Raw genomic sequence first — 16052 nt, 5'->3', positions numbered from 1 at the left:
CCAGAAATGTGTCAATATTTGCAAAGGATCTTCCGCCCAGAAAGGTTTTAAGACCATCAATTTGGGCTCACATGAAGAATGACCACTCGGAAAGGTAGAGCTGCCACGTTTGCCCAGTCCAAAATCAGACAGCATTTATTTTGCAAATCCTGAGTACATGGGGATCTAAGCGCGCGTGTGCAAATTCAGAACCGTTATGCTCTGCATGCAACGGTCAAAAATTGTACTTTTTCTGGATTATCAAAATTATCAGTCAACCACCCTTACCAAAAAAAAATGGACAGGTGGTCTCCCAACACTTCCCCTTTTACAAAGTAGCAGACAGCTACCAGTGCTCGGTTAAGTGCACCAGCATATGAAGAGAGAAGGGAAATGAAGAGGGGGGTAATTATCTTGTAAAATAGCATCCATGCATCAGCCCAGAGATCACAGCTCATTTTACCACCTTCAACCCAACCATCCTTTCCCTTTCTCCGCATCACACTAACCTGGCAAGCCCCCTTATCTGACGTCATGCGAATGGCAGCTGCACCCTCGAATCACAGATCGTCATGATGGCACCGTGGACAGCAGAGGCCAATCAGAGGAGGGAGGAGGCGGGACTTCTGGCAGCAGGTTAGGTTTTACCCTCCCCCCCTCGGGCGCTGTACACTATTGGAAACGCTGGCAATCGCGCTGAGGAAGCGTTTGAGTCCGTTGTTTTTTGTAAAAAAACAAATTGATTAAATCAGACCAGATCGATCAGAAAATGCCTCACAATTTCAAAGCGGGAGACCTGGTTTTCGCTAAGATGAAGGGTTACCCTCACTGGCCGGCCCGGGTGAGTATCGCACTGTCTGATGTGCTTTGGCGGGAGGGAGAGAGTCTGACAGGGAGAGAAAAAAAAGCACAATCAGAACTTTTTGTATTCCACATATGGCGCTGGAATCAGTGTGAAACCCATCTCCTTTTTGCATTTTGTCTTTTTTTCTCTTGTGGTTAATTCTTTTGTTTCTGTTGATTATTGTTGAAGGCAAAAGGCCTGTGATGTTTTGGAGTTCTTTTTTCTTCCTAAGAACTTTATTTTTTAAGCAGATAGTAATGTTGAGTTTCTTTATTGGTGCGAGATTTGTGGCCGAAAGTTTTTGTTTGGGGGAACGGATATGTGGACTGTGAATTTTTCTGGACGTACGAGTGAAAATACGCATGCCTGCTGTTTGCGATGCATTGTGGGAGCTGTAGTCCTGTCTGGCCGGGCTCACGTGACGCAGCACAGATGCTGGACCTGTTGGACTACATTTCCCAGCATGCAGCGCGCCGAGAGCTACCTACACGAGCTTTCTTCAACCTATCCCATGCCAATGCATCATCATTACCTGACAGGTTACCTGGAGAAAGTGTTCAGCTTAAATTTCTTAAAATATTTGTAACAGGATTCTACCAAACACATTCATTTGATATTATGGGTGATTACCGAACAATTTTACACTTCTTTGGCCTCCTTGTCTCGAGAGACAATGGGTAAGCGCCTGGAGGTGGTCAGTGGTGTGTGGAGCAGCGCCTGGAGTGGCTATAAAGGCCAATTCTCAAGTGACAGGCTCTTCCACAGGTGCTGCAGAAAAATTTGTTTGTCGGGGCTGTTACACAGTTGGCTCTCCCCTTGCGCTTTTGTCTTTTTTCCTGCCAACTGCTAAGTCTCTTCGATTCGCCACACTTTAGCCCCACCTTTATAGCTGCCCGGTAGCTCTGGCGAACGCTGGCAACTGACTCCCACGACTTGTGATCAATGTCACAGGACTTCATGTCGCGTTTGCAGACATCTTTAAAGTGGAGACATGGACGGCCGGTGGGTCTGATACCAGTGGCGAGCTCGCTGTACAATGTGTCTTTGGGGATCCTGCCATCTTCCATGCGGCTCACATGGCCAAGCCATCTCAAGCGCCGCTGACTCAGTAGTGTGTACAAGCTGGGGATGTTGGCTGCCTCGAGGACTTCTGTGTTGGAGATATGGTCCTGCCACCTGATGCCAAGTATTCTCCGGAGGCAGCGGAGATGGAATGAATTGAGATGTCGCTCTTGGCTGACGTACGTTGTCCAGGCCTCGCTGCCATAGAGCAAGGTACTGAGGACACAGGCTTGATACACTCGGACTTTTGTGTTCCGTGTCAGTGCGCCATTTTCCCACACACTCTTGGCCAGTCTGGGCATAGCAGTGGAAGCCTTTCCCATGCGCTTGTTGATTTCTGCATCTAGAGACAGGTTACTGGTGATAGTTGAGCCTAGGTAGGTGAACTCTTGAACCACTTCCAGAGCGTGGTCACCAATATTGATGGATGGAGCATTTCTGATGTCCTGTCCCATGATGTTCGTCTTCTTGAGGCTGATGGTTAGGCCAAATTCATTGCAGGCAGTCGCAAATCTGTCGATGAGACTCTGCAGGCACTCTTCAGTGTGAGATGTTAAAGCAGCATCGTCAGCAAAGAGGAGTTCCCTGATGAGGACTTTCCGTACTTTGGACTTCGCTCTTAGACGGGCAAGGTTGAACAACCTGCCCCCTGATCTTGTGTGGAGGAAAATTCCTTCTTCTGAAGACTTGAACGCATGTGAAAGCAGCAGGGAGAAGTAAATCCCAAACAGTGTGGGTGTGAGAACACCGCCCTGTTTCACGCCACTCAGGATAGGAAAGGGGTCTGAGGAGGTGCCACCGTGTTGAATTGTGCCTTTCATATTGTCATGGAATGAGGTGATGATACTTCGTAGCTTTGGTGGACATCCAATTTTTTCTAGTAGTCTGACGAGGTCAAAGGCTTTGGTGAGATCAATGAAAGCAATGTAGAGGGGCATCTGTTGTTCGCGGCATTTCTCCTGTATCTGACGAAGGGAGAACAGCATGTCGACGGTCGATCTCTCTGCACGAAAGCCACACTGTGCCTCAGGGTAGACGCGCTCGGCCAGCTTCTGGAGCCTGTTTAGAGCGACTCGAGCAAAGACTTTCTCCACTATGCTGAGCAGGGAGATTCCACGGTAGTTGTTGCAATCACCGCAGTCACCTTTGTTTTTATAGAGGGTGATGATATTGGCGTCGCGCATGTCCTGAGGTGCTGCTCCCTCGTCCCAGCACAGGCATAGCAGTTCACGTAGTGCTGAGAGTATAGCAGGCTTGGCACTCTTGATTATTTCAGGGGTAATGCTGTCCTTCCCAGGGGCTTTTCCGCTGGCTACAGAATCAATGGCATCACTGAGTTACGATTTTGTTGGCTGTATGTCCAGCTCATCCATGACTGGTGGAGGCTGGGCTGCATTGAGGGCAGTCTCAGTGACAACATTCTCCCTGGAGTACAGTTCTAGGTAGTGTTCAACCCAGCGGTCCATTTGTTTGCGTTGGTCAGTGATTATGTCCCCTGATTTAGATTTGAGGGGGGCGATCTTCTTGATGGTTGGCCCAAGGGCTCTCTTAATGCCATCATACATTCCTCTGATGTTTCCGGTGTCTGAGGCCAGCTGAATATGACTGCATAGGTGTTGCCAGTAGTCATTTGCGCAGCGCCTGGCTGTTCTTTGTGCAGTGCTTCTGGCTGCTTTAAGTGCTACGGATGTTAACTCGCTGGGGGCTTTCTTGTAGTTCAACAGTGCAATGCGCTTAGCGGCTCTGACAGGTTCCAGCTCTTCATTATGAGATTGAAACCAGTCTGCATTTCTCTTCGCACGTTTGCTGTAGGTAGTCAAAGCTGACTCATAGATGTCGTCTCTGATGTGGGCCCACTTGGTCTCAGCATCCCCTGTGGGAGTGTTTTGAAGGGCTGTTACAAGTGAATTTAGAAATTTTTGTAACAGCTGTGGGTGAGAAATTCTGCTCGTGTTGATGCGCGGGTGGCCCTTCTGCTTGGAATGATGCAACTTCTTTGGTCTGAGTCTAACCTTGCTGCACACCAGGGAGTGGTCGGTGTCGCAGTCTGCACTGTGGAAGCTGCGTGTGAATGGAACACTGTTTAAAGAGGCTCGCCTTGTGACGATGAGGTCTAGCTGGTGCCAACGACGCGATCTTGGGGTGCCTCCATGAAACCTGGTGACCGGGTTTAGTGTGAAAGAACGAGTTGGTGATGCAGAGGTTATGATAGGTACACAACTCAAGCAGTCTCTGCCCGTTCTCATTCATCCTTCCAACGCCATAGCGCCCAAGGCAGGAGGGCCATGAGTCATGGTCGGCCCCAACCCTGGCATTAAAGTCCCCCAGCAGGAACAGGTGTTCGGTGTTGGGGATGCTGCTAATGATATGGAGTTCCTCGTAGAACTGGTCTTTAGCTTCAGGTGGGGAGCAGAGTGTTGGAGCATAGATGCTGAGTAGGTGTACTGGACCAGAGGTGGTGAGCAGTCGGATGGACAGTATGCGTTCCAAGCCATTTGAGGGAGGCTCTATCATGCTGAGCAAGGAGTTTCTGATGGCGAAGCCCACTCCATGCTCGAACAACTTTACACTATAAATGTAACAATAACGTGTTAGTCTTGGCTCAGCGGTAGTATTCCTCGACTTGAGTTCATGTTGTGAGTTCATGCCCCACTCCAGAGATTTGTTGGTGTAATCTAGGCTGGCACTTCAATGCTGTATCAAGAGAGTGTTGCACTGCTAGTTGCATCTTTTGGATGAGGTGTTACACCAAGATCCCATGGCAGTATATGAAGAGGAGTTCTTTTGGTGTTCTGGCCAATTTTTATATCTCAACCAACACCAGTGATCTATCCATTTATTTCTTTGCTGTTTCTGGGGCTTTGCTGTCAGCAAATTAGCTGTCATATTTCCAACCTTACAACAGTGACTACACTTCCAAATGGTTCTCGGGAACATACGATGAGGTGTAGGCCATTCAACTACTTGGGCCTGCTTCAGCATGCAACTGGATCATGGCTGATCTGCTCTCAACTCGTTTTCATGCCTTTGCTCCATATCCATTGACATCTTTACTGAATGAAAATTTGTCTGTCTCCATTGTGCAAACTCAAATTGTCCTAGCACCCACAGCCCTTTTTAGGGAGAGTGTTTTAAATTACTGCTATCCTTTGTGTAAAAGCGTTGTTGCTTGTAAAGTGCTGTGGGACATCCTGAGAATGTGAAATGCAAATATATTAATACAAGTCCTTTCATTTCCCATAACACTGATGTGTCTGCAGATGAAAGAAAAGTGACTATTTTAATTTGCTGTGAAGCAGTTTGAGATATTCAAAGAACATGATAGGGAAAAAAAAACTTCAGGACTTACAACTGATCAAATACTCTGAAGTGTAGTCATTGTAATGTAGGATATGCGGTAGCCAATTCACGCACAGCAAGGTCCAACAAACAGCAGTGTGATAATACCCAGATTATCTGTTTTAGTAATGTTGGTTTGAGAAATAAATATTTATCAGGACACCAGGGAGAACTTCCCTGCTGCTCTCTGAATAGTGCATTGGGATCATTAACACTCACCCGAGAGGGTGGATAGGGTGTCGGTTTAACGTCTCATCCAAAAGACGGCACGTCTAACAGTGCAGCATTCCCTCAGTAATGTGCTGGAAGTGTAAGTCTAAATTATGTGCTGAAGTATCTGGAGTGGGATTTGAACTCAGCTTTTTGCCTCGGGGATGAGAGTGCCTGAGTCACAGCTGACACCTAAGAAATGAATTGCTGTAAAGACACAAGTTCTTTCTGTTATATGTGAAATTTTAAGAAAGACCAAATGCTGTACCAAAAATGTATTCTACTATATTTTCATTAATGTTCTGTTTTATGCTGTCATTTGGAAGCTGGAGTACTGTTCATTTTTTGGTGCAACCCACTTGGATGCTTTGAAAAGTGATTCCTGGCAGACTTGCAATTATTAATTTTCAGAATATGTGCAGAGTGGAAAAAAGATTATCCTGAATGCACCCTCACTGGGATAATCCAGTAGTTTAAAACATAGTGATAACAAGGAGTGATGATTAACCTTTTTAAGGAGATTTTGGTTTTGTAGATTCTTTTATACTTATTTAATTCTCATAGAGTCATAATTCTGAGGGTTGATTGGAATAATTCAAACCAATACACCAGCGTATATTTTAAAAATAAAGTACACTTTTGTGAGGTTTTTAAAAATCTGAACCAGTGTTTTTGCTGATAAAAGCAAAATACTGCGGATGCTGGAAATCTGAAACAAAAACAAGAAATGCTGAATTCACTCAGCAGGTCTGGCAGCATCTGTGGAAAGAGAAGCAGAGTTAACGTTTCGGGTCAGTGACCCTTCTTCGGAACTGACAAATATTAGAAAAGTCACAGATTATAAACAAGTGAGGTGGGGGTTGGGCAAGAGATAACAAAGGAGAAGGTGCAGATTGGACCAGGCCACATAGCTGACCAAAAGGTCACGGAGCAAAGGCAAACAATATGTTAATGGTGTGTTGAAAGACAAAGCATTAGTACAGATTAGGTGTGAATATACTGAATATTGAACATCAGCAAGTGCAAACCTGAAGAAAAACAACCTGTTTTTCTTCAGGTTTGCACTTGCTGATGTTCAATATTCAGTATATTCACACCTAATCTGTACTAATGCTTTGTCTTTCAACACACCATTAACATATTGTTTGCCTTTGCTCCGTGACCTTTTGGTCAGCTATGTGGCCTGGTCCAATCTGCACCTTCTCCTTTGTTATCTCTTGCCCAACCCCCACCTCACTTGTTTATAATCTGTGACTTTTCTAATATTTGTCAGTTCCGAAGAAGGGTCACTGACCCGAAACGTTAACTCTGCTTCTCTTTCCACAGATGCTGCCAGACCTGCTGAGTGAATCCAGCATTTCTTGTTTTTGTTTTTGCTGATAATGATTGTTAATGTCATCTCCACAATATATTACATGATGCTCAAACTGAAAGATTGAGATTTTTGTTTTCTATTTCTGAATGATCAATGGGAGTCAATACCAGGATTGTGTAGATCTGGATCTTATTGGAAATTAAGAACACTTATTTGCTGAAAACCTGTGTCATAAACAGCGTACACCATTATTACAGTGTAGAAATCCTAGGAAATTATGGCACAAATGCTTTATGCCATTATGTTTGCCATGTCAGAATTTCTTAGTACTGTTGTGCTACTTCCTCGCCGAAAAAGTTGAACAGCTAATTATCAGAGACCCGACCCTCATTAAGATCAACGGGGAGATCGAGCTTGCTGAATTAACATCACTATGACCACTACAGCCACTTAGACCATTGCAGAATGAAGCGGGTGGGCTCAGTATCTTTGGTACAATCATGGGAATCTTCATATACTGTATAAATTAAATAATTGTGTTTCCCTAATTAAATGTTTACTACTTTATTCTGTGGTGCAGTGACAGCAATATTTAGGATGACTGGTACAAAGATATATGTGGGAGCAGGTTTCCCATTCTTAGAGTTAAGCTACCATCAATATAGGACTTTATTTAAAAAATGTAATGTAGATTGTTAATGCTGTGCATTATGAATGGGAACGTTGCTGATCACAATGTGCCCATTTGCACCATCTGACAATCCAAGGAGCAAGGCAGAAATAGTACAGGGATTACAGACTGAGAAATTGAGGACAAAAAGCTTCAAGTTTATTCATACGTTCTCAGTGGGAAGTGGGGGCTGTTGCACCATTCACTGAACTCACCAGACAGATATAAAAAAAAGTCCTTAAGGCAAGACAGTGCGCTCTCATTTGAATTTGTGCTTGTTTCTGCCTGCCTATTCAAAATAGCTGTTTGAAGGTTGAACACTTCTGGGCCTTGATGTGTTCCTTTAGCTCAACCTGAGCTTCCCACCACCTATCTGCTCCATTACCCAGACTGCCAACTTCCACCTCTAACATCGCCGGACTTCAGCCTTGCCTCAGCACATCTGCTGCTGAAACTCTCATCCATGCGTTTGTTCCTCTATACTTGACTATTACAATGCATACCTGGCCGACTTCCCATCTTACAATCTCCGTAAACTTGAGCTCATCCAAAACATTGTTGTCCATATCCTAACTTGCACAAGTCCCTTTTCATTTGTCACTAATCTACATTTGGCTTCCAGTTCAGCAACATTCTGATTTTAAAATTTTCATCCTTATTTTCAAATCCCCCACCCCCCCACCCCCCATGGCCTCACCCTTCCCTATGTCTATAACCTTCTTCAGCCTTACAACCCTCTGAGATATCTGCGCTCCTCCAATTCTGGCCTCTTGCGCCTCCCTGATTTTAATCGCTCCACCACTGGCAGTCATACATTCGGCTGCCTAGGCTCTAAGCTCTAAATTTCCCTCCTTAAACCTCTTTGCTTCTCTACCTCCCTTCCCTCCTTTTAATACATTCCTCAAAGCCTATCTCTTTGTCCAAGTTTTTGGTCATCTGCCCTTGTGTAGCTTGGTGTCATATTTTGTTTGATAATGCTGCTGTGCCTTGGGATGTTTTATTATGTTAAAGGTGCTATATAAATACAAATTTTTGTTGAGTAGCATCATTGCAATATGTTCTTAGTTTGGCTGTTGGCTGCTCAACTACCGATTCACTACTTTGCTTGCTATGGCATATTCTTATTATTTTACCAGTAAATTGTGTAAATTCACTGAAGGATTGGGGAGTACAACAGTCTAACTTATGACATTTGTTACCAAAATCACCATTGTAGTGAATTCTGGGCCTTTTTGATGTCTTCTCTGTAATGATAGGCCAGGCATTGGTCACTGGGATTTCATTAAAGCATAATACTGAGTGTTTGAAAAACACGTAAAAGTATTACAGGAATTTACACGAAATCTGGAGAGAGCATTTTATGTAGTATAGAAATGACAAAGCACCCCATTATCATAGAAGAGCACATGGGCTCAAGTATAATTTTTTCCTCTCTCACTGTCTGGTGATAATGCTCATGTCAGATATCCAGAATTATACTATACATGGATCTGTGGATATAACAAGCATTTTAGTGGGGTGTTATTTTTAATACTCTGTGTACTGTGCACAGTTCTTGCCTCTTTGTCCTAACTAGGATATAAAGGGACTGAAGAAGGGGCAAAAAAGGGTTTATAAGGATGATACCAGAACTACAAAGTTATTCCATCAGAAAAGATTGAGCAGGGCTGAGGCTATTTTCTCTGGAAAAGAGAATGTTGAGGGGTGACCTGATCGAGGTCTTCAAGATTATGAAAGGCTTTGATAGATTGATAGGTGCAGAGAAGATGTCTCCACTTGTGGGGGAGACCAAAACCAGGGACCATAGATATAAAATAGTCACCAATAAATCCAATAGGGTATTCAGGAGAGAACTCTTTACCCAGAGTGGGTTGATTGCTGAGCATGCTACTACAAGGAGTAATTGAGGCGAATAGCATAGATGCATTTAAGGGGATAAACACATGAGTGAGAATGGAATAGAAGGATATGTTGATAGGGTTAGATGAAGTCAGGAGGCTGGTGTGTAGCGTAAACGCCAGTGTGAATCAGTTGGGTTGTAAGGTCTGTTTGTGTGCTAAAGCTTCTATGTAATGCAATATTGAAGTTTTAGAGGTGATAGATTTGTAAATATTTTAATGTGTTAAAGACACTTGGTAAACGTTTCACTCTCTACTTGTGTTTTCTACTTCAGTACAATAAATCACACATCTATTCACATGAGATTCTATACTTGATAGAGATGTGCAATATGAGTTATATTGTGCTACTAAGCATAGCTATGTGTGTATGCTCTTTATTTGTATTTTTGCCTCACTAAAAAGAGTGAAATATAACAAACTCCCGGGTGCCATGTCTCAAAGCTTTGTTGAGCCTGTCAGCCAGAGTGGAGTGGAGCAGGAGAATTCTCCCACTGACTTTACTTTTCCTTCTCAAGAAGATTAGGAACACTTGATGTACTAAGTTATGGCTATCAATTCTATCCACTGTCACTTTGGCAGTGCATTCATACATCTTCTGTTTTTCTTGTAACGTACATTTTCTAAATGCGCCTGTAGCAGCTATTTCATGAATTGAATTAGCAAATATACTACTTTTACATCAAGCATTCTGTATTTTTGATGTAAAGTTTACTGATTATAGGTTTTACAAGAACCTTTTAAAGTTCGTAATGCATTTATCACTTGACTGATTTGTACTGAAGTAGGAGGCATGATATAGTGATGAGCTCTGTGGTAGCAATGACATTGAAAGGCCTGTTTTAGTGGATATTGTATGGTGAGAGCCTTGTCTAGCTGCAGAATAATGGAATATCATCGACATAGCTTCCAAGCCAGTAAAAGTATCAAAGATAATTTGATCAAGTTACCTTTTCCCAGTCAACAGTGTGGTCCATTATTGTAGTTGTAAGTGACAGAAAATTCTTAGTTTTTAGAAAGAGGCACAAGCAACATAGAGTTCTGGGTACTTCATTATGAGAAGAATATTAGAGCCATTGAAAATGCAAGGGTAAGATTCACTAGAAGTAACTGCGGAGCATCTAATAGAGTTTTAAAATTAAAAGCTTTTCTCAATTCATGCTCAGAAAGTGGGTGTCGATGGCAAATTCTTGGGCACGGGCGTTTAAGTTAGACAAGGAACAACTGTTCCCATTAACAAATCGTACAAGGACTAGGGGACACAGTTTGAAAGTTTTAGGCAAAAGATGCAGGGGGAATATGAAGAAACACTTTTTTATGCAGGGGTGGTAATGACCTGGAACTCACTGCCTACAAGGGTGGTGGAAGCAGAGGTAATCAATGACTTCAAGAGGAAGTTGGATGACCACCTGAGAGAAATAGACTTGCAGGGCACGGGGATTGAGCTGGGGAGTGGGACTGACTGCACAGCTCCGTGGAGAGCTGGCATGGACTCGACGGACTAAGTGGCTTCCTTCTGTGCTGTAAGTGACTCTATGACTCTGAATCATTTTGAAACTGCCTTGGTTGGATTTGAACTTGTGTTTGTATGGCTTCTCAGTCCAGGCCTCTAGATTCCTATCCAATAACAATACCACTACATTACCATACCCTACAGAGGTGGTAATTAATGAAAGATTGTTCCCACTGGATGACAAAATAATAAAAAGGCATGGAGTCAGATTTGTCACTAGAGGAACAGAGGAGGAGGTCAGAAGAAATTTTTTAAGGGTTATTAGAATGTGGACTGCTTTGTCACAAGTGGCTTTTGAGGCAGAGATTGTGTAATATCATTAAAGGGGAGTTGGATAAGTGTTTGAAAATTGAGAATATAAAATGACTAGAGTATTGGGACTGACACAAGAGTAGCTGGACAGGTTCTTGTGGGAGCTCATGGGAAAGAATCAAAACAAAAGTAAACATTCCATCTGCTAACCAATATAATGTAGTCTGTTATCTTTAGACGGTTATGGGAAGTACTTTGGAAGGTACATTTTGGAATTGTGATGGAGTTCTCGAGTGCAGAATGTGTTCTGTGCAGCTGATCCATTGGGTACTATGACTCTGGATTCAAAGCCTGTGTTTTTTTTTTGAGACAGACCCTGATTTGAAAATGAAAGTAAAAGCCTAATGTTCTAGGATGTCAGAACCAGGTTAACAAAAGTTTTTTTTTACCAGAGACATGTGATTGGAGCTTAAGTATCAGTTTTACAAGAAGACTCTGAAGGGTGGAAGCCAGCTGCAGAGCTGGGGGTTGTTTTTAAAAGTTTTCCAGAGATGCTGAACTGAAGGAAGCTGGGAGCTGATCTTTTCTTTAAATAAAAATGACAAGCTCTTTGAACTGGAACATGGGAAATAGGAGCAGGAGTTCGGCCCTCGAGACTGCTCCACCATTCAATTAGATCATGGCCGATCTACTTCAGTGCCATTTTCCCACACTATTCCCATATCCCTCGATGCCTTTAATATCTAGAAATCTATCGATCTCTGTCCTGAACATACTCAATGATTGAGCCTTCACCATCCTCTGGGGTAGAGTATTCCAAAGATTCTCCACCCTCAGTGATGAAATTCCTCCTCATCTCAGTTCTAAATGGCCTACTCCTTATTCTGTGCCCCCTGGTTCTAGACACCCCAGACAGGGGAAACGTCCTCCCTGCATCTGCCCTGTGGAGGCCTGTAAGAATTTTGTATGTTTCAATGAGATCACCTCTCATTCTTCTAAACTCCAGAGAATATAGGCTCAGATCCTCAGTCTCTCCTCATAGGACAATGCCACCATCCCAAAAATTAGTCTGGTGAACCTTTGTTGCACTTCCTCTATGGCAAGTATATCCTTCCTTAGATAAGGAGACCAAAACTGTACACAACACTCCAGGTGCGGTCTCACCAAAGCTTGATACAATTGCAGCAAGACATCTTTACTCCTGTAATCTAATCCTCTTGTAATAAAGGCCAACTTACTATTTTCTTTCCCAATTGCTTGCTGCACCTACATATTAGCTTTCAGTGACTCATGAACAACGACACCCTTTGGATATCAACACTTCCCAATCTCTCACCATTTAACAAGTACTGTGTGCATTCTGTTTTTCCTACCAAAGTGGATAACTTTGCATTTTTCCACATGATATTCCATCTTCCATGTTCTTGCCCACTCACTTAGCCTGTCTAAATCCCCTTGAAGCTTCTTTGCTTCCCCCTCACAACTCACATTCCCACCTAGTTTTGTATTTATCAGCAAACTTGGAAATATTACATTTGGTCCCCACATCCAAATCATTGATATAGATTGTGAATAGCTGGGGCCCAAACACTGATCCTTGCGGTACCCCCACTATTCACAGTCTGCCAACTTAAGAATGACCCTTTATTCCTACTCTCTGTTTTCTGTCCATGCCAGTATATTAGCCCCAATCCCATGTGCTCTAATTTTGCTTACTAAACTTTGGTGTGGGACCTTTATTGAAAGCCTTCTGAAAATCTAAATGCACCACATCCACTGGTTCCCCCTTATCTATTCTGCTAGTTACATCTTCAAAAAACTCCAACAGGTTTGTCAAACATGATTGCCCTTTCATAAATCCATGATGACTCTGCCCAATTCTACCATTATTTTCTCAGTATCCAGTTATCACATCTTTTATAATAGATTCTAGCATTTTCCCGAATACTGATGTCAGACTAATAGGTCTGTAGTTCCCCATTTTTTTCTCTCTCTCTCTCCTTTCTTAAGTAGTGGGGGTACATTTGTTACCTTCCAGTCTGCAGAAACTGTTCCAGAATCTATAGAATTTTGGAAGATGACCACCAATGCATCCACTATGTCTACAGCCACCTCTTTCAACACTGTGGGATGTAGGTCATCAGGTCCAAGGTGATTTACCAACTTTCAGTCCCATTAATTTCTCCAGTATTACTTTTTTTTACTAATAATTTCTTTCATTTCCCCATTCTCGCTAGACCCTTGGTTCTCTATTATTTCTGGGAGGTTTTTTGCCTCTTACTTTGTGTGTCTTCACGGAGGATTTAAGTTTCTCTGTCATTTCCTTATTCCCCATTATAAATTCTCCTGTCTGTGTCTGCAATAGGCCCTAATCTTTGCTAATCTATATTGAAGCTTTTACAGTCTGTTTTTATGTTTCTCGCTAGTTAACTTTCATATTCTATTTTCCCTTTCTTTGTCAGTTTCTTGGTCCTCTTTTGCTGAATTCTAAAATGCTACCAATCCTCAAGCTTACCACTTTTTTGGCAACTTTATAAGCCTCTGCCTTCGATCTAGTACAATCTTTAACTTCTATTTTTCCTGTTAGGGTTTTGTGCCTCAAAGGAATGTATATTTGTTGGAAACCGTGTATTAATTCTTTAAATGCTAGTCATTCCCTGTCTACTGTCATAACTTTTAATGTAGTTTCCCAATCTACCATAGCCAACTTGCCCCTCATACCTTTGTTGTTTCCTTTGTTTAGATTTAAGACCCTAGTTTTGGATTGTAGTGCATCACTTTCAAACTTAATGCAAAATTCTATATTATGGTCCCTTCCCTAAAGACTCCTTTACAACAAGATTATTAAATAGCCATTCTTCATTGCACAATATTAGATCTAAAATAGCCCTTTCTCTAGTTAGTTTCTCAACATACTGTTATAGAAAACCATCTTGTATACATTACAGGAATTTGTCCTCCACAGCATTCATGCCAAATAATATTACCCAGTCTATATATAGATTGAAGTCCCCCATGATTACTGTATTACCTTCATTTTCTGGGAGCTAACCCTTAGAAAATACAAGTTGTTACCTTTGTTTTTGGTGCCTTAAAGAATTACAAAAGGCATGACCAATGAAGCTACACCACCAGGACTGTTGTGAGCAAAGCATGGAAGTTCCGGAAAGGTGCATAATTTTGGTAGAGTTGGTAGAGATGGTATCGGTGGGGGTCAGATTGTAGAGAAACTGCCATCGAGTGGCATAACTGGCAGCATTTGCATCTTGGGAGTCAGGATCTGAAGATATACTTGAAAAGTTCAAAGACTTGAAGAGTTTTGTGACAATTTGGCACCATCCTGCTGATAAGACTGCTAAAGGACTTGAGATCTATTCTTGTTGCATCTGATAGTTGACCTGTAACCTTTAAGATATATATCAACTGTGATTTAACTATTAGTTCATGTTTAATTTATGTTGGTTTTGGTTTGAATGTTAAAGTAAAATTTATTAAAGTGAAATCTTGTCAGTTTGGTTTTTGTTTCCTAAATTGAGGTCAATTGGTGGATTTGATTCTTTTGGTTTGTTGGTGGTCTCCAAAGGGATCAGAACAGAATTACTACTCTGTTTGCATACGGTCTGCAAAATAACCAGTTTCATGATTTTTACATTGAACACTTTGGTGAGATATAATCATTCATTTCCCACTACCAGAACATGTAGTTAGAATCAAGGAGCTTTTCCATTCTTTCCATTCTCTATGGTCTTAAATGTAGGCCTGGAATTAACTGCCAGCAAGTTTCTAGCAGGAATGCACGCTGGCAATTTTAACTTTCAGGTTTCATTTAATTCCCGTCTCGTCTGACTTCCCGGCAGAAAATTGCTGCCCATAAGAGGCCGCCCACGAGCAAAAGCTGCTTGTGGAATTGAGTTCTGGGGATGTGTCGTAGGGTACGGCACTGAGTCTGGTACGGTGGTGCCGAAACTTTCCTTGCTGGGCTCCGAGTAGCATTTTGTTTTTTTCCCACTCCCATAAAGGAATGTTTTAAAAACTACTTACTCTTTTTGGCATCTTCCTCTGCTAATCTCATCTGTCCTGGTTTAACCTGGTGGAAAGCCAAAGTAGCTTCCCTGCTCAGGCCTGAGTTCATAATTTCAGTCAGGTCCTGATGACCTCATTAGGACCCAACATCCATTTGTAAAGAAGGACCCCACCACTTTGGGTGGGTGACCTTGCCACCTGCTCAGGAGAGTAGGCAGTTGCAGTCCAGGTAACTAAGGAACGTTTTAGCTGCCTACCCATCCATTTTCTGCTGGGTGGGTGAGGTTAAAATTTTCTCCATTCTTTCATTTTTCTTTTCTTTTTATTTACTTTATTTATTTAAAGATACAGCACTGAAACAGGCCCTTCGGCCCACCGAGTCTGTGCCGACCATCAACCACCCATTTTTTTTATACTAACCCTACACTAATCCCATATTCCTACCACATCCCCACCTGTCCCTATATTTCCCTACCACCTACCTATACTAGGGGCAATTTATAATGGCCAATTTACCTACCAACCTGCAAGTCTTTTGGCTGTGGGAGGAAACCGGAGCACCCGGAGAAAACCCACGCAGACACAGGGAGAACTTGCAAACTCCACACAGGCAGTACCCAGAATTGAACCCGGGTCGTTGGAGCTGTGAGGCTGCGGTGCTAACCACTGCGCCACTGTGCCGCTTGTGATCAGGTTGTTAACATATAGCTTCTTTAATGTCAAAATTATATGTCCTAATTGAAATAACTAAAACTTAAAATTGGATGTTCTGACCATACTTTAACAATCCATGTCAAAATATTTTAAGTTAGAAGCAAGTTCTTATGTTACCTCTTTATTTCTGGTTGTTGAATTTTGGATCTCTCCAGACTGGCTTACAATAGCCTGCATTTAGTATGGCAACGTAGTAACCCATGTTAGAAATTACACTTATAATGTTTGGGAAA

At 42.4% G+C, this 16052-nt stretch overlaps 1 protein-coding gene across 2 annotated transcripts in view; it reads left to right on the top strand.

Annotated features, from left to right (window-relative positions):
• Positions 1-605: 605 nt before the first annotated feature.
• Positions 606-16052, top strand: part of hdgfl2 (HDGF like 2) — a 104360-nt gene continuing 88913 nt past the window's right edge. The window contains exon 1 of one of the 2 annotated variants that reach the window (XM_068016541.1): positions 606-820. In XM_068016541.1, coding sequence (XP_067872642.1) covers positions 749-820 — 72 coding nt within the window. In that variant the 5' untranslated portion in view covers positions 606-748. The remainder of the gene's footprint in view (positions 821-16052) is intronic. The other variant, XM_068016539.1, reaches the window with a different exon arrangement.

Source organism: Heterodontus francisci, chromosome 36 (assembly GCF_036365525.1).
Source record: "Heterodontus francisci isolate sHetFra1 chromosome 36, sHetFra1.hap1, whole genome shotgun sequence".
Classification (NCBI taxonomy): Eukaryota; Metazoa; Chordata; class Chondrichthyes; order Heterodontiformes; family Heterodontidae; genus Heterodontus; species Heterodontus francisci.
This window is presented reverse-complemented; position numbering and strand designations above follow the sequence as displayed.